Source organism: Phaeoacremonium minimum, assembly GCF_000392275.1.
Source record: "Phaeoacremonium minimum UCRPA7 unplaced genomic scaffold PA7_03_scaffold_496, whole genome shotgun sequence".
Lineage (NCBI taxonomy): Eukaryota > Fungi > Ascomycota > Sordariomycetes > Togniniales > Togniniaceae > Phaeoacremonium > Phaeoacremonium minimum.
This window is the reverse complement of record NW_006921398.1, coordinates 545,984-572,687: the sequence shown is the minus strand read 5'-3', so window position 1 is coordinate 572,687 and position 26,704 is coordinate 545,984. Positions and strand designations below refer to the sequence as shown.

The following is a 26,704-nucleotide window of genomic DNA, read 5'->3' as shown; positions in this document are numbered from 1 at the left end:
GGCTTCGACGGTCAACAAATCCTTGCTCCTTAGTACGTTCGCTCATGGGGATAACCGAACGATGATGCCGGAACAGGGTCCCGAAATTGATCATCGATTCGGGCTGACCTTAGTGGTCAATAGCTCAATTTAACCCCATGCACTGATGCACCACATATTCCTATGAACAATTGACAGCAGAACAGCATGTTTATTTAAGATAATTTGATGGCGTTTCCATTGTCAAAAATGTTTTTGTTTTTATAGAACAACAGGATAAGGTGAAGCCAGGCCCACAATGGCCCAAATATCCTGGGGATGCAGAGTCCATGTGAGGACCTTTGATCAACTGTTGTAATATACAAATGTACAGTCACCGGCGGCGCAGGCTGCACTGATTCAAACAGACAGCTAGCGAAGCCTTCTTCTCCCCCTCCATCCGCAGCCTGCAGTCCTTCCGTGCTACTCCAACCATCTATAACCACAAATAACATTAAATAAATACCTTGATGTCAGATCGAGGCCGCAAAAGGTGGGCCAAGACCTCGTGGACGAAAAGGCTTGTAAATATGACACGATGCTATCCGCAAGGATTTTCACCGTAAGAAGTGTAGGTGACATAGTAGGAAATAAGGGATGACGAGGTAAAACCTCGAGACGCAGCTTTTCCTCTATCGGGCCAAAAAATGTTACGACCAAGAAGATGCCATGCTTTCAAGCAATGTAAAGGCGGCCTCCCAGATGGGTATCGAAGTGCAAAATGCGAACGTGAGATGCGAAATATGGCATGTTATATCATCAATTCCAGCCCAGCGAGTTCTCCGCAGCAACTGGTGCCGAGATGAAGGCAGTGCGGCCAGAGTTATTCATGTTACTCCTGCCGCTGCCGTGAGAGTCCCGCCCACCAGCAACACCGCCATATGATGAGAAGTCTCTGCTTAACAAAGCACCGCCCATCACAGGACTGGGTGTTTGCCGCATAGAAGTAGCAGGGGTGCTGATGGAGCTGGCGCGACGATGTCCTTGCTTCTTTCTCTTGTACCGGCGGGCGACAATGAACATGGCAGTTCCATAAGCGACAGAAATAACAATGGCGCCCATAGCAATACCCACGGTTTCACCCCGCTTACCCGAGGACTGGTCTGAGCCATTGTCATTGAAGACATCACCATTAGGATTTGATGTTGAAGTTGATGAAGAGCCGCCCCCAGTGCCTGTTGCGCCACCATCAACACCAGAGCCGACAATGATGTCAATAGCAGGGTTAATCAACTCGCTAACGTTGTAGACAAGTTGATTAGGGTTATTGTAGACCCGAGAGTTCGGAGCATGGATATCAAGACGAAGCTGGTCCACCAGAGTCTTGGGATAGGTAGCAATGGCAAGTGTGGTAACAAAGCCATAGTTCGCTGATGTGTCCAGAGGAATGAGCCTTCTCATCTGCGCTTTGCTCTTGTCAAAGCTACCCGCATGCGACAACAATTCGGGCACACTCCAAAGGACCTGAGCCGCTGCCTTCGGGTTTTCCGCAACGAATTGGTAGTTCAGGCCATATTTGAAACCGATCTGGATCTCAACGCTACCGTCCGGAATAGGGTCTAGACCAGAGTTTGGAGTGATTGCCCTCGGAATACCGGTTGGAAGTCCGCCTGTCGTAGTTGGAGCGAGGCCACCTCCACTGAGAGTGCTAGTCGAAGGTTGAACAATGATGGTGGGCGCAAGCCAGGGATCAGAGTTCGTGATCGTCGAGATCGCAGGAAGGCTGGTAAGACCAGATGCTGTTGTGGCGGAGGCACTAACAGTCGTAGGTGCTGGTGTTGGAACTACAGTAGGAATATCGGTACTGTTAACAGGAATTGGTATGACTGTAGGCAAAGATGACGTAGAGGTCTGAGGCACAGGCTCATCTGTCAAGGTATTGTTCGGAGTAACTGTTGGACCAACCGGAGGCTCAGAGGTCACAGTCGGTGGTAGCTCCGTTACTGTACCATTGTTGGTGGGCTCGCCAGTCGGAATCGGGGTCGGGGTCGGATCCGAAGGAGTGGTTGTGTTGCTCGACACCGGTGGTGGTGGTGGCTCCAGAGTAGAAGTGGGTGGTGGCGCCGTTCCTCCGGTGCTCAATGTCAAGCTGATCCATGGGTCAGAAGACGTCGGATCGGGTGTCGTGGTCGGGGTCACTCCAGTGCCTGGAAGTGTGAAGGTCTCAGAAATAGGTGCGGTGGTAGTAGCAGGATCCGTAGCGTTCGTCGGCGATGGGTCGAGGATGGTAGAGACATCGGAGAATATACCACTGATTAGAGTGCTCAGTGGGTCGAGGATTCCAGCAGAAGACGATGTGGGCGTGACTACGCCAGTTGGAGCAAGGAGAATCCCAGACGTGGTAGCCGCAACCGTTGATGTGGGCACATCGGACGAAACCGAGTCGCTCGTCGCTGTGGAATTCGTTTCGTCGGAAGACGCAGTTGAGGATGCAATCGAAGTAGTCGTGTCAGACTCGGACGCGGAGCTGCTGGGGGTTGGCAAGATGATAATTGGGGGCAGCCCAGATGTAGAGGCGCTACCATCTGAGGTCGAATCGGGCGACGACGTCGAATCAGCGGTGCTCGAACTCGTCGCCTCGGACGCATCAGAAGATGCCGCTTCAGTCGGAGTGACATAAATCGTGCTGTGCCGAACGATGGTCGTCACGTTGGGGTCTGAATCAGCAGTGGACGATGAGGAGCTCGTGCCGCTTGGTCTTGGGAATAAATCCGAGAACAAATCGCTCAAGTCCTTCTTGGTCGTGCCGGCCTTCGTCTCGCTCAACTGCGTGCTTGAGCTCGAAGATTCTGTGCTGGTTATCGTGGCATTGATAAATTGTCTCTTGACATGCCGCGGGAAGTAGATCTTGGGCCTTGTTGCTGTCTTGGCCGCCGGGTCAGCGCTGGCGAGCGATGCAGCCGCCACCAGCGCTGTGACGAGCAGAGACGTGCTGTGCATTCCCTCAGCTGTATCAGATTCTCATTCGGATCGGCCGTTCAGATATTTTCAAGTGTCGGTCGAGATGAGAAGTTTGCGGGTGAGGAGGTATTCTCTTTCCCACAGTCAGCGCCACGGAAGGCGATAGCAAGGATGACGAGATACTCACTTGTCAGGGTAGTTGTAATAACGAATGTACTTGACAATGATATGTCAACGAGCGTAATCTAGACACGACAGGAGTCAGCCGATTGACAGGTTCCCGAAGGTGATGTGCATGAAGGATCTCCAAGTGATCGACTCGAACACCGGCGAAGCAACCTGGCCACGCCCACTGTACTGCTCCACCGGCCGCGCCCGGCAAATTCATGCGTAAATTGGGGAGGCAGAAACTCACAGTTAATGAACACTCAAGCGTTCAAGTAGCTGGATATTTGTGGTTGATTGATTGTTGGTAAAAGAGTGACTTGACGAGAGACTCGTCGGGATATGCGTGAACAGGAAATGGCTATGCGTCCTTGACGGGGTTGATCGTTCTCGTGGTTCGCGTCGAAGGCATGACAGAAAAAGAGATCAGGGCGTTCGAGCGTCAGGCGTCAGCGAGAGACCTCCGGAGGTCCTTTTCCAGATCGAAATGATACGAAATGCAAAAGGAAAGGAAAGGCAACGCAAGATCAAAGGCGGTGGCCTCGACGTGTCGTGATGGGCGTTGAAAAGGACGACGTCGCCGAAGGATGAGGAATTGTCGCTTTGAGGTTGAGGACGGCCGGCGGAGGGAAGGGGGAAAGGGGAGAGGAGAGGACGAAGAAAGGTGGAGGAGGGAGATGTAGTGGGATTGGACCGGGACAGAGGGCTGCGTCGAGAAAACGGAAGGAGCGAGGGAAACACAGACACACACCCACTAAGAAGGGCTCTCCACAGTACGGTACTGTATTGCTAGGAAAGGTAGGGTCAGTACTGAAGGAACCACCAAGAGCGAGCGAGCGAGGGGAATGACCGGGGCAGGGTAGGTACCTTCCTTCCTTCCTGCCCACTTTCCTACAGTGGGCGGGCTCTGGGCAGGTGCTAATGCTAATAACGTTACCTACCACCACCTTGCAGGCTTGCAGCGGCACCTTGCCTGACCTGACCTTAGGCCAGGTACGCATTTCTATTTTACGTTTTTACGGTACGCTACGGTACGGTGCGTTGGCCACACTGCGCTAAGTACCTCTTGACATCCCTAGACTTCCCTGAGAGGCCTAGCGCCTCTAGCGTTTTCTTTTCGTTCTCTTGCTGCAGCACCTGGACGCAGGGCGCCCTCGGACTACTGAAAATAAGCGTTGCACGTTGAATAGTGAATGGAAGGGAGGCGATGGCGCCGTCCCGTCAGACTAAAACTGCCTTTGTTGTGCAATACGGTGCACCTCGCAGCAATTACGGCAGAAACAATGAAGCCAGGGGACCAGCACTGTATCCTTCATTTCGCTGGACCGTATCGCGCCGCGGGACCTCCTCGAAGAAACAAGGGCTTCGTCTTGAGCAATATCCCAAGCGTTTAAGTTTCATTATTGTCCATGACAAGGCCCGCCAAGTCGCCTACCCGGTGGTAGGTAGGTATCGCGGAAGGGCAACGGCACATGGCAAACGTGCAGCAACCGGCAAGGAACCGCGAAATTTCTGTTAATATTAGATGGCCCTGCTCTCGCAAGCGCTTGTGTCCTTGGGTTACGGCACAGTACGACCCAGTGAGGCACATTATGGGACAATGGGCACAGCGCTCTGAGAGATTGCAATGTGTTCCAACGGGAGAAGTGGAAAGCCCCAGCGCCGACGATTGGGTGCGGGAATGCATACAAACAAGGGGAAAAGACGCCTCGGGGGGGAACCCTGACCTGTCCGGCCTAGGCTGGGCCTGACGGTCGTTTCCTTTACGGTGCAAGATGCGGACAAGGGGGAAGCAGAAGGCACCCATTCAATGTCCGGAGTCCACGCTTTGCCTCGTGATGGAGGGTGAGGAGATGACAGGGATTTTGATGAGCTGCCCTCCAAAGGGGTAAAAACCGGTGGCGCTGCACCAGGACCAGCGATGAATACGGGCAGGGTGAAAGACACCTTTCAAGTACATGGATTGGGAAGTAGTATCCACTCGCTGCTCTTTGAACGGTCCTATGGGTAATTTCACCCTCAAAGACAACCTGCGCGGGCATCAAAGCACTGAAATTGTCTCCCTCAGAATTGAAGAAAGGCTTGGAGAGGGTGCTGACGAGTACCTCATTATTCAATAGACGTCCGGAGAGACCTTCTTCGTCGGAAACCAGCTCTAAAAGCCGGAGGGTTTACTAACAGATTTCCTTATATTGAAGTACCAAAAAATGCTAAAAGACTCGAGTTTGCACCACGAAAACCGTGCAATTATCACTTCTCTAGGATCAAAGTCGCCATCAAGTAGCGAGAAACGAATCCATGGTGTTATTGGCGGGAACACAAGCCAGACCACGCGGTGGCCGCTACGGGCATTTTCATTTTAATCGACCTTCCCCGAAAGAAGGAAAGATCTGTTTCGAGTATCAAGCCTTCTGTTAGCCACGTCCCTACTCTACATGCCAATCTACTAACAGCACTAGGCTGGTGACCCTGTCAAATCCATCACGGCGGATGCAACTATCGGTCTCGTTGCGCCGACCCCTGCGATGAGCGGCATCTTCACGGCATTTCGCAACCTGGAGAACGCTGACATTGCAGAATTTCCAATGAGTAGTTTTTCTGCACGGGCTCGAGCATCCTCTTCTGGCAGAAAGGATCAGAACAACATTGCGCGATGGATGATGACTCCAACAGATATCGAAAGAAATCACCAGCACATCGCCAGACTGTGGTGTGAGGCGTGGCCGATCGAGCGAAGGGCAGTACGAGTAGAGTAAGACGGCAGGGGTAAATTGGCACAGCACACAGTGCAGACAACACCTATATCTGTGCGCTTATCAGGTTTGTTCTCTGCTCTATTAGTTGCGGTACTATGCCTCTTGCTTTCTCGCCCCCCAGCTATTCTTCCTTCTCCTAACGAAACCGTTTTGTGCTGTCCGTTTCCTGCCTGCAGGACGGCCGCCGCAACGTATTCTTACGGGTGAGGGAACGTCAGCTGTCTTGCTTGGTGTGGCCAGGAATGAGGGCGTGTACAACTCCGCTACAGGCTGTTTCACTCAAAATGTCTTGTTTTGAAGGGTATCTGTCGTGTCGCTGGAATGGGCGTTTGGGTCCCCTCTTGCCATTGTTTCGAGTGTTTTTTGGGTTTCTGAGCGTTATTTCCCCTTCCTCAATCACTGCTCGCTGCTGCTGCTCTGCCCGAGGCCGTTTCGCAGCCCCACAATTTTCCCACTTAGGCGAGCCACTGGGCGATCCACCCGGAGCCACCCCGTGCCCCAGCGTCGCGCTTTCGCCAGCCACACCTGCGTTAGCTTGTCTCAAGAGCAGTGACGGGCTCAGCCCTTTAATATCGAGGGCAGACAGAAGAAGACGCGAACGCAAGACTCCATTCCAGGGAGTCCCCGCAGATCTTGTGCAAGTCGGGCCTTCGCGGTGCCTTCTCCCGTGCTTCGAGGATAAATGCACATTGTTCACGTCCTCCTGGCGCCGTGTCTCTGGCGCACACGTTATTGTTTGTTTCTGGAACCGCCTCTTTCATAATAATGGTACCCTGAATGACCGCAGGAATGATGACGTGAATAGAGTGCTCCTCTGCAATTTGCGGCACATGTACATGATGGGTACACTGTATTGGCCTTGACACGCAACACCAGGCCACTGGGTTAGGCCATGGCGCTTGACTCCACAACGGCTCTTGTCTAAATTGCTCATTCTGTGACCTCATGGAGCCTGTAAGATATCCAATTCATTCATCTCGGCACCGCGGGAAGAACTACTGCGGTCTTGTCACGAAACTGAATGATTCGAAATGAAGTCGAGCTTTGTGTTTCCGTATCGGCTATGTGTCAAGACAAGCCTCAAAGACTGCAAGAAGGCCACTGCTGCCATACCAAACTGGCTGTGTACCCACCAGCTAGATTCCAGTCGTGTTTCAACGTTTGTCGCCAGCAGACACCAGCCTCGTATTGTGGCATCTGTGTAACTCGTCGTCGCGGACTATGGGTAAAGTGTGACCTTGCGAACCATCAGAAAACTTTAGGCACGTTGATAAGCCTCCACCTCCGTTGAATGGCCTACTCCTCAAGCGTCATATGATGGCTGTGATACCGCTCCAAATCGATGCAAGTTGAGACTTTGCGTCATGGTGATACCCAAGAGATCATCCGGGGAATCATGCAGCAAATCATCACGAAGACTTTCACAATCGCGCTGCTCGCCCCTCCTTCCTGGAAGTCGTATATTTCGCCGACATCTGCGTCTTTCTTGTCCTTCGAACTCCCGTTCAAACAAGGCTGTTTGCATAGTTGCGGATATATCGCATCTTCCGACTTATAAGGATCGTCGGTTTCGCGATGGCGCAAAGCGCTAGGCGCTTTCAGCTGAACGTATGACCCCTGAGTGTAGGTTCGGTGTGGACGTGATGAACAAGGGGTATCTCGCATTCACTCAGCGGCTCAAACCTGGACCTCAATGACCACACACGGCTGTACTTGTCAGTCCTCCTCCGTGTAGGGTCGTGTATTGTCTGGGCCCGCATCGAGGGAACATGTCAATCTGACTGTACTTCATACGCTGAAATTATTCCCAGTCCACTTGATACCGGGAGATAAGATACCAGGGCGATATTAATCTGGATACCGCGACAGAAGACAGTGTCTTCTCATCCCTGAAGGAGCCGTCTAGTTCATCAGGAGGATGATATTGACGGAGACTTCACCTGAATAGTAGTACCCACTTTGGCCTGATATCCACTCCTCTACAGATGAGGCTATATCCTCCTTTTTGGTGCTTGAGATTAGGCTGTGACGAACTTGGAGGGTCCAATGCGTATGCGTCCGGGGTGCCATGAGATTTCCTGGGTGGATTGAAAGAAACGTTTGCCTAGTGGCAATGGAGATACTTGAGTCGAACCCCATGACAGATAGATGGTACACGCCTGCGCTGCCGTCTGTATCTCCCAGCAGCTAGAACGTTATGGACACTCTCCCCTTTCTGTTAAATGTTGCCCTATGGTTTGAGCATGGTCAAGCTCACCCATGGTGTCGAATCAACGGATAGCTTGGAAACTAGTCTCCGTGGACAAATGGCATTGAGGCAGGGTTATTCGGTGGGCTTTTGAAAGGATTCATCTTCTCCGCATCCTCTGGACCTATGGTATCGAGACCACGAATGGTTTTGGTGCCAAAGGTGCCCAAATCCGCGTCGTCGAGTGACGACGCTGGATGGAACTTTCCAATGTGCTCGCTTTAGTACACACCAAGGTTACAGCTTTGGCACAACCCACCTGTTGACCTGCAACCAGGTTAGGAGGATGACAGCTTGGAAAGACGTGGCAAAAGTGTTAATCTGGTTCTTGGAAGCCACATAACAATGCCCGCTGTGTGTCGAATTGCTAGCTTCCGTCTGATCATAACCAGACACTATCGCGTTCCGCACGCAGGAAGCTGAGGCTCTCCCATTGCCCGCATTAGCAACGGAACAAGTGAAAAGATATCCGAAAGTCTTCGGCATGCCGTATGGCCAGCCGGGTCTGATACGAGGGAAAGCTCCGTTGGCAATGCAGGTCGGGCGAGATTGTCGATCTCTCTGCATGAGAGCTGAGAAAATAGACGGCCAACAGCGGATGGCTTATAGACCCGCCGTCAATATGCGCGATGGGCGATCTCTCGGCCTTTTCCCCGCTCACGCAGATATCCAGTTGAAGATCACCACGTGGAAATGATCTAGGCCTAAGTCTGGATGTTCAAATTCAGAGTTATATCAGACGATGCGCTTCGGGAGTTGATAACCGAGGTCCACCCATCACTCCATGATGCTACATCGCAGACCACTTATAAGAAATCATGCTTCTTATCTGAATTTTAGTTCTTCATCGACCAAGAATCTGGCTCATCTGCATGGCTGCCCTGAAGAAGCAATGAGCCTCCTTCGTGAGTCTATGATGCGGCAGCCCCATTGCCGAAGGCTGGGATGCCCGTCATATGCGGTTTCTGCCGCATCGGGGACGCGAGCGAATCATCATTGAGCCGGGCTTCCAAGTCCTGGCTAGCGAAAGAGATCTAAGGGAGCTATGCGAGGAGGCTGGCAGAGGTGTGATTGCAAGTGGCAGATTGCCCCTGTTCGCCTTTTTCTTGTGCATAACAAGTGACGCCTCTGGTCACTGATTCGAGACTCGCCTGCATCAAGCGCAGATCGAATCTATGCAGGATGGGTGATTGTCTGTCTGTCAATCTGCGGACTTTGATCTCGTCGCGCGCCTCTCAGACAACCTGTGACCGCCAACTTACCATGCCTCCTCAGACTTGCAGTACATCTGCGGGGCTTTTCGCTAGATCCCTCGGACGAGACCCGACATCGTCATTGTCAGACAATCGCACGAAAACGGTCTGAAGAAGCGGATACAATGCTGTTGGGGACATTGCACACAGCTATGATAAGTGAGATATCTGAGATAACAGCTCGGCCATAGCCGCACGGATATGGCGACCATGATTCTCACTAAGCAGATTCCAGACAAGTTCGCCAGTATGCGGCAACAGCTCCTCTTGTTTAGATAGTTGAATTGTAACATAACCTGGCAGTACCCAAGACATGATTTCTTTCGAGCCAAAGCGTGGACATCAGTATAGCCATTGTCTCAAGAGACCGTGGCAGTCTAAGATTTTCGAGTGCGGTAAGCAGCCATAAAATGTGACCTACTGTAGATTAGCGAAGCATGACCCGGTAACAGCCCAATTGCTCTATTGCAGACTCAGGCTGTACCTATATTGACTTGGTCAGCCTGGCAATAACGGCCGTCAGCCCATGAGACCACTATTTAATAGAAATAGTTCCGTGAGATATACTGGGACCTTCAGAAATCTCATCTTGAATCCCTCCACATAGGAGGGGCCACCATTCGGCGACTTCGTGGGGCATCAGATACGCGGAGGAGATCGTCGGTCGAGAGAGGCGGGGCTCAACTGAATCGGGGGTCGATTTTGGAGATCGGGCCATGTTGCAACAATTACATCTGATAGGTAATAATTTGAGTCTTCTATATTGTCGTTTCACTGCAGCTTGGGGCCACACATCCTACTGTGACAGCAGACAGGACACTGGAAGAAGAGGATTAGCGCTGCGACGAGATGTGCAGCTCGCAGTTGGGCACATCAGTCAATCTCAGTGTCTAATGCAGCCTGTATGTCGCCCGGTGGGCAGGTTCTGTTCCAGAGACAAGTATGCGACTTGGAGTCCATCTGTAAGGCGCCTTGGAGACTCCAGTAGTATCTCACGTAAGGGAGGAGAGGATGGGAGATATCTTCCTGGCTGGCTTAGAGCGAAGCTATCAGGGGCACTGTTTGGAAGTGAGGTCGAGGGACCCCACGGATGACCCCGCACGAGATCAACACAAAGCTCCAAATCGCAGCCTCGCAGTCAATGAGAGCTAAAGTTAGAGCTCAAAGTCCTGGCCTATTTGCGGCTGGGAGTCAAAGGCAATCCTTGACAAACGTTGCAAAGACAGGCAAATGCTCTGCAAGATCTGTCAATTTGATGTTTTGGTGCGATGCTTAGAGTACAATACATAAACCTAACTACGTACCTACGGTAGGTACCAGCATACGTATAGAGCTTCTGAGTTGGACTCAGTCGAGGTACCTCGGTACTTGTAGCGACATCGCACCACACCACGAAGTAAGGTAAATGCATCTAAGGGCAGAAGCAGGTACATGCTATATGACCGGTACATGTACCACATGGGGAGGTACAGCCCTTACCGTACCTTCCTTCCCACCCGACGCCAGACGATTTCGAAAAGGCGGAAGTCACAGTGCAATGGACCCCTTGGCCACTCACTCGCTCACTCATTCAAATACTCGCCATCCCCTCCCCAGGTCCTGGTCAATGCCTTCCCCCGTTTCTTCTTTCCTGTTTTAGCTTCCTATACTCAATAGGTTGGAGTCCGTGAAATCCACCTTCCCCGTTCTTCTGTGTGTGAAAGGCGCCTCAGAGGCAAACTAAAAGTCCCCTAAATCCCAACATCACGTCATAGTAGGTCTATTTTTGACCCCTAGAGCTACAAATCATCTAACCCACAAGCTTCCACCTTCTTACACACCATTAACAACTTTCAAGCATCCCAAAACTCATCCCCAAAGACATCAAAAATGGGCGTCACCAAGACCATCATCTTCGAAGGCAGCGGCGCCAGCCCCAAGGTTGGCCAGACCGTCACCATTGAGTACACTGGCTGGCTCAAAGACACCAGCGCTCCGGACAACAAGGGTAAAGTGTAAGTTTTGTGGCGCGGTCTTTCCAGGCGGTCCCTTCGGATCAAGCACTGACCGCCTCTAGCTTCGACAGCTCGACCCAACCTGGACGAGGTGACTTCCAGACCAGAATTGGCGTTGGCCAGGTCATCAAAGGTAGGAGATCCCCGCTCACGCACCATGCTACATGTCGAACCAGGAATCTAACCTAATTGGCAGGCTGGGATGAGGGTGTGTTGCAGATGAAGGTTGGCGAGAAGGCCACTCTGGACATTTCCAGGTATGTTTCCTAAGAATCAGGCGGGTCAAGAGAAAATTGTTTTCATAAGCTAATACATCATCAAGCGACTATGGCTATGGCGCAAGGTGAGCTTATCCATCGATATCGATGAGACGTTTCTGCCGAATTTGCGGAAAAGCACGTCACAAACTTGCCACAACGGTACTAACTATGGTTGTAGTGGTTTCACCGGTCACATCCCTCCCAACGCTGACCTTATCTTGTGAGTTTATCTTGCTACGGTGGCCCCGGACTTCGAGGGACTAATTTTGTGATACAGCGATGTGCACCTGAAGGCCGTCAAATAAACACCTAGTGTTCAAAGGATGCGACGGTATGGATCATATCCTGATATGAGCCCTCGGGGACTGGAGAGGTAGTCTACTAGAACGGCACTTGACCGTCGATAGATCCACAGACTTAACAATCACTACTGCTGTGATCCTGACTCCAGTTGACCCCTTGCCATGTGACCACGATTTCGGCAATCTTCCTCCTCACAATAAGTGTGGAACGTCGCGTGAGAACTTTATGATCTACCAAAAATTATGTCTTGTTTGATGTTCTACAAGATTTGTATCACTATGTCAAGCTCCAATTCCTGTATGAGCCCACGGCTTGCTGTTGTTTGGCTGTACAGAGCCGCGTCAACTGTCCTTAGCGAGATGATGGGAGTGACCTTCTCATGCACAGACCTAGTCTTAGATATAGTCTCCACGTCCGGGAGAGTATCGATTCAGCAGAAGGTTTGGAGCCCCAACGACTCTGAGATGAGAAACGAACAACTTAAGTAATGTCTGAGCCGTTCAAACTAGCATAATAGACAATTGTCAGAAAAATGGTGCAGTACCCTTCGCACCCATCGGAACGTTGCATGATCTTGTGAGATACCCATTCGGCTAGTCGCTTGAGCAAGTTCGATCGTCCTCCATGAAAGGTCCCACAAGGTAGAAGACAATCTCTGTGATACATACCGGCGACCGATTGAAAGGCCAGGATATATGAGCTTCAACCAAACTGGAATCGAACTACTGCTGACTGCCGGCCCACGACTGTGTCAGTCGTAGACAGGAGGATTCTCCTGGTTCACTCTAACACGCACAGCACGACGAGTTGTCGGCTCGTATATATCCTGGCTCATCAATAGCACCACCGACCGATCTCCACGATGCTATGTTGCACTATAATAGTTGCCAGGCGATTATGATACAACTGAGATGGTGAGTCATACTCTCTACGGCCGTGGATGCAGGCACCCGCAAGCCTGATGATGGCCTTATACACTGTCCAAGGGAGAGAACGTGGTCATCTGGATGTCATAGTCTCTGGATGGAGCCCGGCTTGCCATTTTGATGGGAGGCTCGCTTAGGCATGTCTGAAGACCAATATCAATTGTCTACACGAACTATACAAGCTGCAATATCCCACGTTGTAGCTAGCCCAGGAGTATTAGTCAACTTCAACATCACCTATACTTGGACGGCCAAACTGGACAACACTCAGAAGACAGTCCTTTACGCAAGACGGGGGGCTTCAGAGCCGGCACAGTGTGCAAAGATTTCTCAATGATGATGTGATCAGTCTGTGCTCTGATACGCCTGATTTGCCAAATTTGAAGGTTCGACCATTGCTTGGAGTCGGAGGACCACATGTTGCAGTAATTCATGGAGATGACTGAAAAGAATCTCTCAAGTGGCGATATGAGAGACCAAAAAAACAGCTCCGGCTACGGGAAGACTTTGGTGGATACTAAATCATGTGAAAATCACCGAGATGCCAACTGACATGTTTAGTAATTCAACTACAAGAGACATCTGATCAAGACAAGCACCATGGCTCCCATCATTATGCTTAGCAACGTTATCTTGATCTGGCTATTTCTGTAGGCATGTTGTTTCTCAGTCTACCTCTATCTCTCTCACGCTACAGCTTGAAAGGTTGTCAATTTCATAGGATGGCATTCTGCAGCCGTAGAAAGTTCCGAATACTCAATATATAAGACAACAGATACCGTGAACAAATGCATCCTCATGGTCACATTCTTGCATCGAGAGAGTTTTGGACAGCGAGTAGCACTTTTTGGGAAGGTCTCATAAATAGAATGGGAATCGCTTGTCTCAGGCAATCGCTGGCGGGCAATTCCCTTTTGCGGCTTGATCGTGGATGTCGATATTGATGCTGGTGTTGGCGTATAGTACATGTTCGAACGCACCTGACAAACCGGGCGGCACTGCACCCACCTCTAGATCACTGTGGCGTTTGTTGCTGAAGTGTTTCGTGGGTCTCTGGCCCCACTGTTACCTGACCTGAGTTGGCCGGGCTCCGGGCTGCCTACCTGCCTGGCCACTGGCGAGGCTGCTTTGTCAGGCTGGCTCACGCCGGCGGGTGGGACAGTTTCGGCGTAAGTGTGTGCCTGCATTGCCTGCGCTGCACTGCCTTCTCTGGGCAGGCCTGCATTGACGTCGTCTTATCCCGCTGGTTAGAAATCCCAAACCATCAAATCCATTCTCTCTTTTGCCTCGCCTTCCAAACGTTTCCTGCGTCGTCTGAATAGAACTAAAGCAGTGATATATTGGACTGAGTAGAGAAAGTCCTCCAGTGATCTTTGAACACATCGCAGCGACCTTTTCCTGGCGAGCTTGGCGTCATAACCTGTTGACTTAACTTAACGTTCATCCACCCCGCAGCAGCGTAGAGCCAGCTTGCTCGTCGTCCTTTGGTGGGGTCGAGCTTTCCATTCCCTTTGACTCCCTCACACCTCTTCAACCTACAATCAACCACCTACCTTGTCTTCCTGGGCTTCGCGCACGAAATATCGCGGACTCCTCTCTCTCACACACCGTCAAGCTGGGGAAGCGCAAACTGTCCAACGGGGACACGCCTATTTCCCAGAAGAAGATCATGACTGTAAGCCTCCCCCGCCAGCTCCTCCCCGGGGCTGATTCATCAGCGCCCTTCAAATATTGTGTTGCCGGCCTAGACAGCGGCGTCTTCGCCCCGAGGGCTGCAGCTCCCTCCTCGTGCACAGTTTTGGAAGCTTGAAAATGTACTAATGCCTACCTTCTTCATCAGGGCGAGCGGCTTCCCGAGGTCGACCTCGTCACCAGGATGCAGGTCGACGATTCTGTTGTGGGCAATACCGAGATCGACGAATCCCTCTACAGTCGACAGCTCTATGTCTTGGGCCACGAGGCTATGAAGCGCATGGGCGCTTCAAATGTTCTCATTGTTGGTCTCAAGGGTCTCGGTGTCGAGATCGCGAAGAATATCGCCTTGGCCGGCGTCAAGAGCCTGACACTTTACGATCCCGCACCCGTTGCCATCGGCGACCTCTCTTCTCAGTTCTTCCTTCACCCAGATGATGTGGGAAAGCCTCGAGACCAGGTTACAGCGCCTAGAGTTGCCGAACTCAACGCCTACACCCCCGTACGCATCCACGAGTCCTCCAAGTATGTATCCCTTGCCATTTCTTACTCACTTCGTGGCACATTGATAGCCCTGATGCTAATCTATTTGAACGCAATAGCATCGCCGAGAATCTGTCCGAACTCGACAAGTATCAAGTCGTTGTCCTCACAAACACACCGCTCAAGGCCCAGATAGCTGTTGGTGAATACTGTCACCAGAAGGGCATTTATGTCGTTGTCGCCGACACTTTCGGCCTGTTTGCCTCCATTTTCTGCGACTTCGGCGAGAAGTTCACAGTTATTGATGCCACCGGCGAGAATCCCGTCAACGGCATCGTAGCAGGAATCGATGAAGAGGGGCTGGTGTCCGCTCTCGATGAGACTCGTCATGGGCTGGAGGATGGCGACTATGTTACATTCACAGAGGTTGAGGGCATGGAGGCTCTAAACGGCTGCGAGCCGAGGAAGATCACAGTTAAGGGACCGTATACATTCTCCATCGGGGATGTGTCCGGTCTGGGCCAGTATAAGCGAGGTGGACTGTACCAGCAGGTCAAGATGCCGAAGTTCCTCGATTTTAAGAGCATATCCGCTTCCATGAAAGATCCAGAATTCGTCATATCCGATTTCGCCAAGTTCGACCGTCCTCAACAGTTGCATGTGGGATTCCAAGCTTTGCATGCATTTGTCCAGACTCACGGGCGCTATCCGAGACCCTTCAATGCCGAGGACGCCACGGTGGTCATCGCATCTGCACAGGCATTCATCAAATCTGAAGGTCTGGATGTTGAGGTGGATGAGAAAGTGCTCACGGAGTTGAGTTATCAGGCTATGGGAGATCTTAACCCCATGGCGGCTCTCTTCGGTGGACTGGCAGCGCAAGAGGTTCTCAAGGCTGTGTCGGGCAAGTTCCATCCTATCAAGCAATGGCTGTACTTTGACTCGTTGGAGTCTCTTCCTACGAGTACAAAGCGGTCTGAGGAGCTTTGCACACCAATTGGTTCTCGCTACGACGGCCAGATTGCAGTTTTCGGCAAGGAGTATCAGGATAAAATCGCAAACATCAAACAATTCCTTGTCGGCGCTGGCGCCATTGGTTGCGAAATGCTCAAGAACTGGGCCATGATCGGGCTTGGTACTGGTCCTAACGGCCAAATTACGATCACTGATATGGACTCCATTGAGAAGAGCAATCTTAACCGTCAGTTTTTGTTCCGAGCCAAGGATGTTGGCCAAATGAAGAGCGATTGCGCAGCCAGGGCAGTCCAGGCGATGAATCCCGACTTGGTTGGGCACATTGTGTGCTTGAAGGACCGCGTCAGCCCTGAAACGGAGCATATCTTCAATGAGGAGTTCTGGGAGGCACTAGATGGTGTCACCAACGCCTTAGACAATGTTGAGGCGAGAACTTATGTCGACCGACGATGTGTTTTCTTCCACAAGCCTCTCCTGGAAAGTGGTACGCTAGGAACGAAGGGTAACACGCAAGTGGTGCTTCCTAACCTAACAGAGTCCTACTCTTCATCCCAGGACCCGCCTGAGCAGTCTTTCCCTATGTGCACTCTCAGGAGCTTCCCCAACAAGATCGAGCACACTATTGCCTGGGCGCGAGAGCTTTTCGAGACGTCATTTGTAAAGCCTGCGGAAACTGTCAATCTCTACTTGACCCAGACGAACTATCTCGAATCCACCCTCAAGCAAGGCGGGAATGAGAAGGCCACCCTCGAGATGCTCCGAGACTATCTCAAGGATGAGCGGGCTCTGACTTTCGAAGACTGTGTCAGCTGGGCTCGAATGCTCTTTGAGAAACAGTACAACAATGCGATTCAACAGCTCCTCTACAACTTCCCTAAGGACGCTGTGTCCTCCAGCGGCACTCCGTTCTGGTCTGGACCCAAACGAGCACCTGACCCGCTGAAGTTTGATACCGAGAATCCTACTCATTTTGGCTTCTTGGTTGCTGCTACCAACTTACATGCCTTCAACTACAACATCAACGTTAAAGACAAGGACAAGGCTGCCTATCTCGCAGCATTGGACTCCATGATAATCCCTGACTTCTCGCCCGATTCAAATGTGAAGATCCAGGCCGATGACAAGGATCCAGTAAGTTGAACCCGAGATCATATCGTTTGAAATGGTGACTGACCTTTACAGGACCCGAATGCGGCAGGTGGGAGTGCGTTCGATGATACTGCTGAGCTCCAGAAGATCATGAGCGCTATTCCTGCACCAAGCTCCTTGGCAGGCTTCAAACTGACGCCGGTTGAGTTTGAGAAAGACGACGACACAAATCATCATATTGACTTCATTACTGCTGCTAGCAATCTACGAGCTGAGAATTACAAGATTGAACAGGCAGATCGCCACAAGACTAAGTTCATTGCTGGAAAGATCATTCCGGCGATTGCCACAACGACGGCACTCGTCACTGGGCTGGTAGTCCTGGAGCTATACAAGATCGTTGACGGCAAGACGGATATCGAGCAATACAAGAACGGCTTCATCAACTTGGCGTTGCCCTTCTTCGGCTTCAGTGAACCTATTGCTAGCCCGAAGGTCGAGTACAAGGGACCGAACGGAAAGGTCACTCTCGACAAGATATGGGACCGCTTCGAGATCAACGACATCACATTGCAGGAGCTCATTGACGACTTTGAGAAGCGTGGCCTCAGTATCTCCATGCTGAGCTCAGGAGTCAGTCTTCTATACGCCTCTTTCTTCCCACCTGCAAAGCTCAAGGAGAGATACGGGATGAAACTGAGCCAGCTGGTGGAGACGATCTCGAAGAAGCCAATCCCAGCTCACCAGAAGGAAGTTATATTTGAGGTGGTGACGGAGGATGCTGATGGCGAGGACGTTGAGGTGCCCTACATCAAAGTCAAGATCAGGTAAATGAGAGTGTCAGTGAGTCGCTATTCGTTGAAAATGGACAAAATGATAGGAATGAATGCATGATGGAAGACCCTAAGGTAGATTTCCACCTTCTCACTCGGGATGGGTAGACTCGGATGGTCATTGTAGGAGGTAGACAACTTCGCGTCTGAATTACTCTAGCTAGTCTGTATGTCACATGAAACTTATGGAAATGAAACCATCCCATGAACACTCTCTTCACTTGTCTTGTTGCCCTGGCAGCTGCCTGGGCACCGTTCATTTGGATGAGACTGTGATGTTGTGGTTGTTAGTCAGCGCCATTGCATAGCTGGTACTTGAACCATGTATGTGTGTATCTTGGCATGATCCGTCATCCAAGATGGCGAAGATATACTATAATTACTTTCTCGTTGACATGTGTGAAATCAAAATAGACGCGAAGACTCTTTTCACCAGTTTAGAATTACATTGTTTATGTTCTGCTTTTCTGAGCAATCCCCGTAGCCAGTCATTCCTTGAAAGGCATAATGCTGCGTAATGGGAGCTTAAGTAATCCGCGACCCATTGCCCATTGCTTAGCGTCTCTTACATCACCATTTGTGAGCAGACAGCGGCATGGACTGGGTGGGGTAGTGTCACACACAAATTGGCAGACGAGATACTTCTCTCATACCAGCGCCGACGGTCTTGACTGAGGCAGTCGAGGCCAGCATGGAGGGGTGGGGAAGAGGCTTGCAATTCGCCTGCGGGGACTTACACATCCCTACATAATCAAGCTGTAAAACGCTATTTGGCATCGTGGGCGGCGGCAGTAGTCGATGACATTGATTGACCAGCTGAGCGGGAGCTTGCTTAATGTTGCTTGAGCTAGAAGTATAAAGACCTTGCACTCACTCACACGTGCTATTGCCTCATCTCCTGGATTGAGTAGTCCTGCTCTTGCTCATGATATCCAAGCCTTCTTATTTGTCTCGCCCAGCGACGCAGAATATAATTCGACACCTTTCCCGCGCCCATAGTGTTTCTATCCCGATCCCATCCCAAGCACGAGGACTTGCATACAGCGCATACTCCCCCTCGAGACTTAACGACGTAAAGGTTCCAACACAGCCTTTTGTGACACATACTCAAACCAGAATGGTGAGTTTGCTTCTGCTGGATCAAAACCCCGCAATAGCCAGTGACTTCAGTATCCCTGAAAGAGAAAGAGAAGGGGGATGTGATTGCAGATTGTCCGAGAACATAGCGCTGACGAATTGATGTAATACCATAGGCCAGCGGAAAAGTCACTGACTGGGTTCTTCCCAGTGACAAGTCTGGCGAGTTCAAGCGCCAGCAGAGCTCCTTCCGGGACTGGGTGTCCAAGAAGCCTGGCTCTCAGTTCCCAGCAGAGAAGGGCCGGTATCACCTGTACGTTAGCTATGCGTGCCCATGGGTAAGTCGTGATATCTGTCCGCTGTGATGGCCCTTGCAATCGTATCTGACAGAAAGCAGGCAACCAGAACTTTGATTGCGCGCAAGTTGAAGGGCCTGGAGGACATCGTCACCTTCTCTTCAGTGCACTGGCACCTAGGCCAGAATGGTATGTGCTGTGGAGAAAAAAAATAATTATGAAAGTCTTGTAAAGCGGCAGTATCTCACATGCTTGTGCTTCTAGGCTGGCGATTTGCGACCCCAGAGGACAAGGACGCAGAGGGCGAGAATGTCATTCCCGACCCCGTTCATCCCGACTTCACCCATCTGCGCCAGATCTACTTCGAGTCTAACCCTGACTATCAGGGGCGCTTCACTGTACCGGTGCTCTATGACAAGATCCAAAAGAGAATCGTGAGCAACGAGAGCAGTGAGATCCTCCGCATGTTCGGAACAGAAGTTTGTCATATCTCAAAAGCCGTGCAAACCCGGGATTGAAGAAACTAACCGCCGTTCAGTTTGACGACATCATCGAGGAGAAGTACCAGAAGATCTCACTATACCCCGAGGCTCTTCAGAAACAGATCGAGGAGACACACGAGTGGGTATACGACAAGATCAACAATGGCGTGTATAAGTCGGGCTTCGCCACGACCCAGGAGGCCTATGAGCGCAACGTCGTCGCGCTTTTCGAGGCTCTTGACAGAGCTGAGAAGCACCTGGCCGAGAACGAGGGCCCGTACTGGTTTGGCAAGGACATCACAGAGGTTGATATCAGACTGTAAGCGGCTCCAGAAAGTTTTTCCTAAGCGTCTGACTGCATCTGCACGGCAATCCTTCGCCCGTGCAGTGATGTTGCGCGGGATAACCCTCGGACTGAACCACTGCTGACAACCCATCTTCTCTAGTTACGTGACTATCAACCGGTTCGATGTAAGTTTCGCCCTTCCTGCCCTAATTGTCATTCGCCACTCCGCACAGTGAACTGACTTGACTGTACCATACATAGCCTGTGTACGTGCAGCACTTCAAGTGCAACATTCGCGACATCCGCTCCGGCTACCCGCACCTGCACAAGTGGGTGCGCAACCTGTACTGGAACGTCCCGGCCTTCAAGGACACGACGAACTGGCTGCACATCAAGAACCACTACACCAAGAGCCACACGCAGATCAACCCGCACTCCATCACGCCGGTGGGGCCGCTCCCTGACATCCTGCCGCTGGACGAGGAGGTGGCTGCAGTGAAGGCCGCCGGCAGGCTGTGAGACACCAGTGCTTAAGTGACGGCGGGTATGATTTAGGTCTTTGGAAGTTTGATAGCAATGGGTATTTCACAATGAGATGTAGGATTATTATGAACCCAGTAGCTGAGACACAAAATGCATTTGCTTTATATACTAGAAAGCATTTCGAAACAAAATTCTAACTCCTATAGACCTGGCCGTACCCAAAGGCTTCATCCAATTTACTAGCACAAATAACACGCTCTCATCCCCAATTCTCCTAAGAGCGTAGCCGTAGCCGTAGCCGTTTTAGCCAAATCCAGTATTATGCTACCGTATGATGTCCGCAGCCCTTCAATAATTTTGATTGTCCTCACAAAATGCATTATATTATTAGATGATGGGGGTTAGAAACGCCCCAATGCAGATTTGATGCTTCTACAACTGACCAGAGAGCAAAGCCTCGGTTGCTAAACGACAAGAGTTAGCAACTGATAATCGAGAAAGTGTGAAATAGGATGATACATACCACTGTTGATATATGCCCTGCGCGCGTCAAGAGGCACACCGAAGCGTCTCTCCAGCTCCTGCTTGACGCCCTTCTTGGTGACAGTCATCAGATCTGCCGTGCGGAGGATCTCGCGGATTTCCGCCAGTAGCGCGTCGTCGCTGGGCAGACCTGCCAGATTCGCCATCTCGAGCTCCTGCTGGCTGTTGCCGAAGAATTGCGAGCCGCCAAACTGACTCATGCGGTTGCCTTGCATCTCGGAGGCGGCAAGAGACATGCGGCTCGTTGAGTGCGGGATGTTGGGCATGGGCGGTTGCTTCATGTCGCTGTAGCCACCCATGGGATAACCAGTGGTGGAGCCAGGACGGGAAGGCGGCCAGCCATATTCGGACACCGCGACGTTGGGCTTCGTTGCGTAGCTGAAGCCAGAGACCTCAGAGCGGGCGTCGTCCTTGATGGTTTGAGCATCCCAGAGCTCGGCCTGGTACTCCTCCCACTTCTTGCGTGGGATGGAGGCCGGATCGAACTTGCCCTCGTCGGTGATGACGACTTTCTTGCCCTTCTCGCCGGCGACAACACGAGTATTGCCCCAGTTGAAGTCGTCCATGTGCCAGAAGGCATAGAGGGGAAGACCAAACGAGAACACTGGGAGAGCAAGCATGTACAGGATCATCCATCCAATCATCTCCCACTTGCGACGCAGGATGAAGATAATGGCTTGTAGACCGTAGATGGCGCCAAGCATAATGAATGCTGTGACAGGCACGACTGATGGATTCCGCACCACGAGGACAATGAGGTAGACAATGTAGGCAAGAGTGACTGGTTGAACAACGGTGGACAACAAGTCAACGAACACAATGAAGCGCATGCTGAAGCAGCAGAAACCGCAAAGTTGTTGCATAGGAATAAGTTCCATCAAGTTGTGCACGGTCGAGTTGATCCAACGACGTCTCTGAGAGAGGAAGACCTTCCAGGAATCAGGGGCAATGGTCCAGGCGTGAGCCCTCATGATGTACTTGGTCTTGTACTTAGAATGGAACTTAAGCAATAGGGTCGTCAAATAACGATCCTCACCAAGATGTAGAAGATTTTTCATGTGCAGAGTATCGACACGGATAGTGGCGTAGTTGTCCACAACGTCGCGGCTAACAAATAGAGGCTTGCCAGTCTCAGCAGCGCGGATTCGGTACATGGAGAAACAACCGGGAAGACAAGTGACAGAGCCAAACAAGCTTTCAAACGCCTTCGACAAGTTGTGTGAGATATAGTACTCGTAAACTTGAATCATAGTAATGAAAGAAGCCTTGGCGTTAGTCAAGGCCGTCTCACCGCAAACAGCGATAAGACGAGTGTCGTCTAGGAATGCAGAGACCATGCGTGTTGCCGAGTCGGGAGCCACAACCGTATCGGCGTCGATCTGCAGCATGAACTCGTAGAAGGTGGGGTTCACGCCAATGATGTTCCGGATTTGATGATACATCTCAAGTTCTAGAGGACTCATGGCCAGGTTGTAGTGAACGCGGTTGAGGAAGCGCATGATGATCATCTGGGAGTCTCGCTTGCCACGGTTGCCAGGCCGGGAAACCTCAGAAGGCTTGCCAACCTTGACGACAACCAGGAAGGGAACGATGTGGCCTTGGACCTCATATAAACCGGAATAGACTTTGCCCATATTGTGCTGCTTTAGACCTTCACCAAGGGACTCAAAGCTGAGTGGTTCGGGATCAACTGTCTCAGAAACACCAAGAATGTCGAGAACAATTCTAGGAGTAGGCCGATCGTTGCCCTGTCCAATAATCATACCGTCGCAAATGATAACAAGCAGCTTGCGCTTATCATCGTAGCGCATACGGGCAGCGGAGTCGATGGCACGGCGGAGAGAATCTTCGTCCTCCGTATATGCTGGAATCTGACACATGACGAACTTGTCGAGATTCTCAGGCATGTTCTTGGTACCGAACTGGAGAGCAGCGAAGAACTTGAAACCAATGACCGTGCAGAGAAGAATAGAGATGGCAAGAACCAGGTACTCAGCGAACTGGCACCGGATTGAGTTTCTCGTATCGACATCACCGACGTAGAAGAGGTTGTCGAGACAGAGTTGCATGCGTCCCTTCACATCGGCGTCCAAGCTGAGTGCGTCCCAATACTTTGAAACATCCCCTCCAGCCTTTTGCTGGAAAAGATCGACGACGAGTTGGTCCATGAAGTCCACCTTGCTTGGATCCGTAGGAGCTTCCTCGCCAGCTTTGACCTGCATGTGACGGCCGCCAGCAATGTACGTGGTGAGGTCATATACACGGCCATTCATCGAAGCAATGGCATTCTGCTTGTTCGCCAAGGTCTTGATGTATTGTGACGAGTAGCCAACGTTTCCTTTCTTGTAGTTTGCTCTCAGCATTCTCATCTGCTCGGTAAACCAGTCTGGTCGACTGTCATTGGTGAAAGAGCGGAAGTCATGGTAATGGGCATTGAGATCCTGAGTACTAATGACGGAAGCCGACCCGGTAATGTTGGTAGACTTGTAATCCAAGGTAACAGCGGGATCGAGATCATTATCCTTGCCGCGGCATAGGGCAGAGACTTGGATGGGAAACAGGGAAGTAACATCCAGCCCGCCATACTGAGTAAGCTGCTTGGTGGGCAAGTAGCTGGGGTAGTGGTGGGGAGCATATGAGCCAACATCGAATACCTGTCCGCGGATAGAGACATACGCGCCTTTGCTACCGGTTTTGCCATTGTATTTTGAAAGCTCTGAGGCAGTGTAGACATGCTGAGTGGGACAGATGACCATAGGGAAGACCACAATGAAGAAGGCCGCGACCAAACAGCTGAACCAAATGATGACGTTGATAGCGAGTTTCTCCCGCCATGCCATCCGGACGTCCTTTCGAGGCATGCGTCCGATCCACCGAATCATGAATTCGGGGATGAAGAAAGTCAGGAGGTATACCACGAAGACCCAGCGCTTGCGGCTGCCGCTGTCCTTGAACTCTTCAACTTCCACCATGGCCTTCTCATTGCCCCTTTCGGCCATCTGCGCACGGGTGTCTAGATTCTTGAACATGTCGCCGCCACCGAAGGCAGAAACACCAGCCTCAGACCGAGCGTCTACATCATTGCTGCCGAAGTAGCCGGCCTTCATCTTGTCTGAAAAGGGGCCGGGGGTGTTGTTGCCAGACGCAAGACGCTCCTTGGACGCAAGGAATGGATTGTCAGGAGGTGAGAGGCCATCACTGGCATCAGACGGAAGGCCAAACCGCGCCGAGGCGCTATCACTCAGATTGGAAATCTCCATCCATATTCTTTCGCTGACGAAGACACCAGTGGAGCCGATAAATACTTCATTGCTTGGCCAACGTCTCTCTTCAACGACATTTTCGACTTTCTCACGCTCACTGCCAACGAGGATCGTCTCTGTGTCGGCAAGACCGAGGAACTCACCAAATGGCAAGAACATGCTGAAGTCTGCTGATCTCAATCTCTGGCTGATCTCGGCAATGCCGAATGTCTGAACTTGTGTCCTTACGCATTTGCTGTCGAACTGGTTCGCAATTCGTCTATCGTTGGGCTTGAGGCAGAACACAAAGTACGCGTTGGTGTTAGGGGCAGTGATGGATCTGGTGACGTTGTCAAGGGCGGACAAGAATTGTCCGGAAGCGCCTTGCTCGGAGTGACGAGTGTTGTTGCGTCTGGATTCTCCAGCCTCGCTTAGATTGTCGAACGAGTCTTGTCGCCGGGCAGTGCCAGGACGGTGGTCTATAGACTCATTCTTCGTCCGAGACGTGCCTGGACGGTAACGCGTCTTTCTTGACATGACACTAGGAGCTCGCATAGGCTTTGAGCTGACGGAGGCTTGCATCACAGTCGAGCGCTCCTGAGGATGGGTCACAGTCTGCAGTGCCTCCTGGCCGAAGAGACGAGCAACAAAGTCGCTCTTCGTAGAGTTAATTAGATTCAGGAGGTCGCCTGAGATCACCTCGCCGTTCTCCTCCACGAGACCCTTAATAGGATACTCCACTTCACCTGCAAAATGCCTGACAGTGAAAGTAGCGGCAGTGTTCTCGGTAAAGAAATTGCTACCGGGAAGCTTTGCAGTCGCAGAGCCAACTGTGATGGCGGGGTTTCTGCCTTCAAATCGCTTCCTGAAACTCTCCAGAAGCTGCATATCCGTGCGGTTTCGGCGAGTCTGGTCATCCAAAATGCTCAACAAACCATTTCCAGATTTGAGAAGACCCTTGACAGCATCTGAATTGTCAAAGTAGCTAGTTGCCGGTACTGCAACTTCTTCGGTCTCTAGCATTTCAGCCTTGCGATCGAAGAAGTTCTGAAGAGTCAAGTTGTACAGAGATTCAGCGGCAGCATTGTTCAACAGCTGGTCGAGTGCTGAACCAGTGGAGGACTGCTGAGAGAAGCCAGGGAAATCGATGATCGAGATAGTATTTGCAATGGCCTCCTCGGGTGCACAGATCTTCTGGTTGATAGTCTCGATGACATAGGCAACAAGAAGCGAGTAGAGAGTTCTCGCTAGTTCATTGGCATTGCCTCGAGCACCGGTGGGATCCAACATGACCGTAACTCTTTCCTTGTGGATCATCTTAGTCTTGTATCCCATCGTTGTCTGCAGATCTTGAGCGCTGACGCCGAGGAAGGCGGCAACAATACCAAGAACATCCTTGTTCTTGACAGCAGTGATCGTTTGGGCACCCTCGTGGGAGAACCCACCACTGTCGTCACCTGTGGCGTTGGTGTCGGCTGCCGTCTCGAACTCTAGCTGTCCTATGTGCAGAATGCTGGCCAAGATCTGGCAGATTTCGGCAATTTCACTTCGAGGGAATTCAAGCTTGCGCAGGGCGGTCTTGAACATTTGGAAGCCCTCGGCGTCATTGATACCAACCTTCAGCTGCGTCGGGTGGCCAAGATATCTCCATCTCTTCTGCACTGTGCCTCCAGGCGCTTCAAATCCAAGATGTGCTTTCTCGGCACCGCTCGTACCGGCTAGAAGGTAGTAGAGGACATGAAAGTTCCGTTCGCCAGTGGGGACATCTGCAATCCGGCTCCTTTCAAGACGATGGTCCAGAAGCTTGCCTCCAATCAGCATGGGGTTTGTTGTCGAAGCAGTATCGTACTGAAGCTCGTAGAACAAGCCGGCTTTCGATGCGGTAGGGGTCGTAGCGGTCTTTGTGGTGGTGAGAGTGTCGAACACATAGGCAGCAAGGGAGACCTTGTTAGACAAAGGTGTTGATGATTTATTGAGGAGCGCAGTCAAGAGGTGGGATCGGACTGTAGTCTTGCCGGAGCCAGATTCTCCCCTGTAATTCAAGGTTAAGATTGCAACCTCAGATTTCCAACCATAAAGTATACGTACAAGAACAAGACAGCTTGGTTCTCTGACCGGTGGCCGAGGCGGAGGAAGGCCCTATCGGCCATATCCTCAGCACCGGCCGCGGCACTGCCCTCTCTGCCGCCATCGAGCCCCTTTGTAGAGGTGGTATAGGTGTTCAAGGAGATCAGAGCGTGGGAGCTCAGACGCGCTGTGGGTAGACTCGAATGATAACGACTCGCGAGGTGTGAGGTAAGATGGGTGTCACTCTGAAGATGGGCCTACATATGCTGGTCAGAAACGAGTCATTCGTCGTGGGTCATGTCTTGATGGAACTGACAGGTAGAGACGGGAGC

General features: G+C 51.4%; 5 protein-coding genes across 5 annotated transcripts; 3 read left to right on the top strand and 2 right to left on the bottom strand.

The window, feature by feature from the left end:
* Positions 1–777: 777 nt before the first annotated feature.
* Positions 778–2,116, bottom strand: UCRPA7_6883 (putative mucin family signaling protein; the record flags this gene model as incomplete). Its single annotated transcript, XM_007919418.1, has 2 exons — positions 778–1,666; positions 1,968–2,116. The coding sequence occupies 2 exons, from the start codon at positions 2,114–2,116 to the stop codon at positions 778–780; spliced, it is 1,038 nt and encodes a 345-aa protein (XP_007917609.1).
* A 9,094-nt stretch (positions 2,117–11,210) lies between these two features.
* UCRPA7_6882 (putative fkbp-type peptidyl-prolyl cis-trans isomerase protein) lies at positions 11,211–11,900 on the top strand (the record flags this gene model as incomplete). Its single annotated transcript, XM_007919417.1, has 6 exons — positions 11,211–11,335; positions 11,398–11,468; positions 11,532–11,592; positions 11,658–11,678; positions 11,774–11,815; positions 11,873–11,900. 6 exons carry the CDS (start codon positions 11,211–11,213, stop codon positions 11,898–11,900), a joined length of 348 nt encoding a protein of 115 aa, XP_007917608.1.
* A 2,593-nt stretch (positions 11,901–14,493) lies between these two features.
* Positions 14,494–17,894, top strand: UCRPA7_6881 (putative ubiquitin-activating enzyme e1 1 protein; the record flags this gene model as incomplete). Its single annotated transcript, XM_007919416.1, has 4 exons — positions 14,494–14,499; positions 14,665–15,041; positions 15,119–17,105; positions 17,157–17,894. 4 exons carry the CDS (start codon positions 14,494–14,496, stop codon positions 17,892–17,894), a joined length of 3,108 nt encoding a protein of 1,035 aa, XP_007917607.1.
* Positions 17,895–19,013: 1,119 nt separating this feature from the next.
* Positions 19,014–20,556, top strand: UCRPA7_6880 (putative glutathione s-transferase gst3 protein; the record flags this gene model as incomplete). Its single annotated transcript, XM_007919415.1, has 7 exons — positions 19,014–19,016; positions 19,150–19,311; positions 19,371–19,458; positions 19,534–19,748; positions 19,808–20,070; positions 20,198–20,222; positions 20,299–20,556. 7 exons carry the CDS (start codon positions 19,014–19,016, stop codon positions 20,554–20,556), a joined length of 1,014 nt encoding a protein of 337 aa, XP_007917606.1.
* A 396-nt stretch (positions 20,557–20,952) lies between these two features.
* Positions 20,953–26,455, bottom strand: UCRPA7_6879 (putative chitin synthase 8 protein; the record flags this gene model as incomplete). The annotated part of the gene is made up of 3 exons (XM_007919414.1): positions 20,953–20,984; positions 21,044–26,337; positions 26,394–26,455. 3 exons carry the CDS (start codon positions 26,453–26,455, stop codon positions 20,953–20,955), a joined length of 5,388 nt encoding a protein of 1,795 aa, XP_007917605.1.
* Between the last annotated feature and the right edge of the window lie 249 nt (positions 26,456–26,704).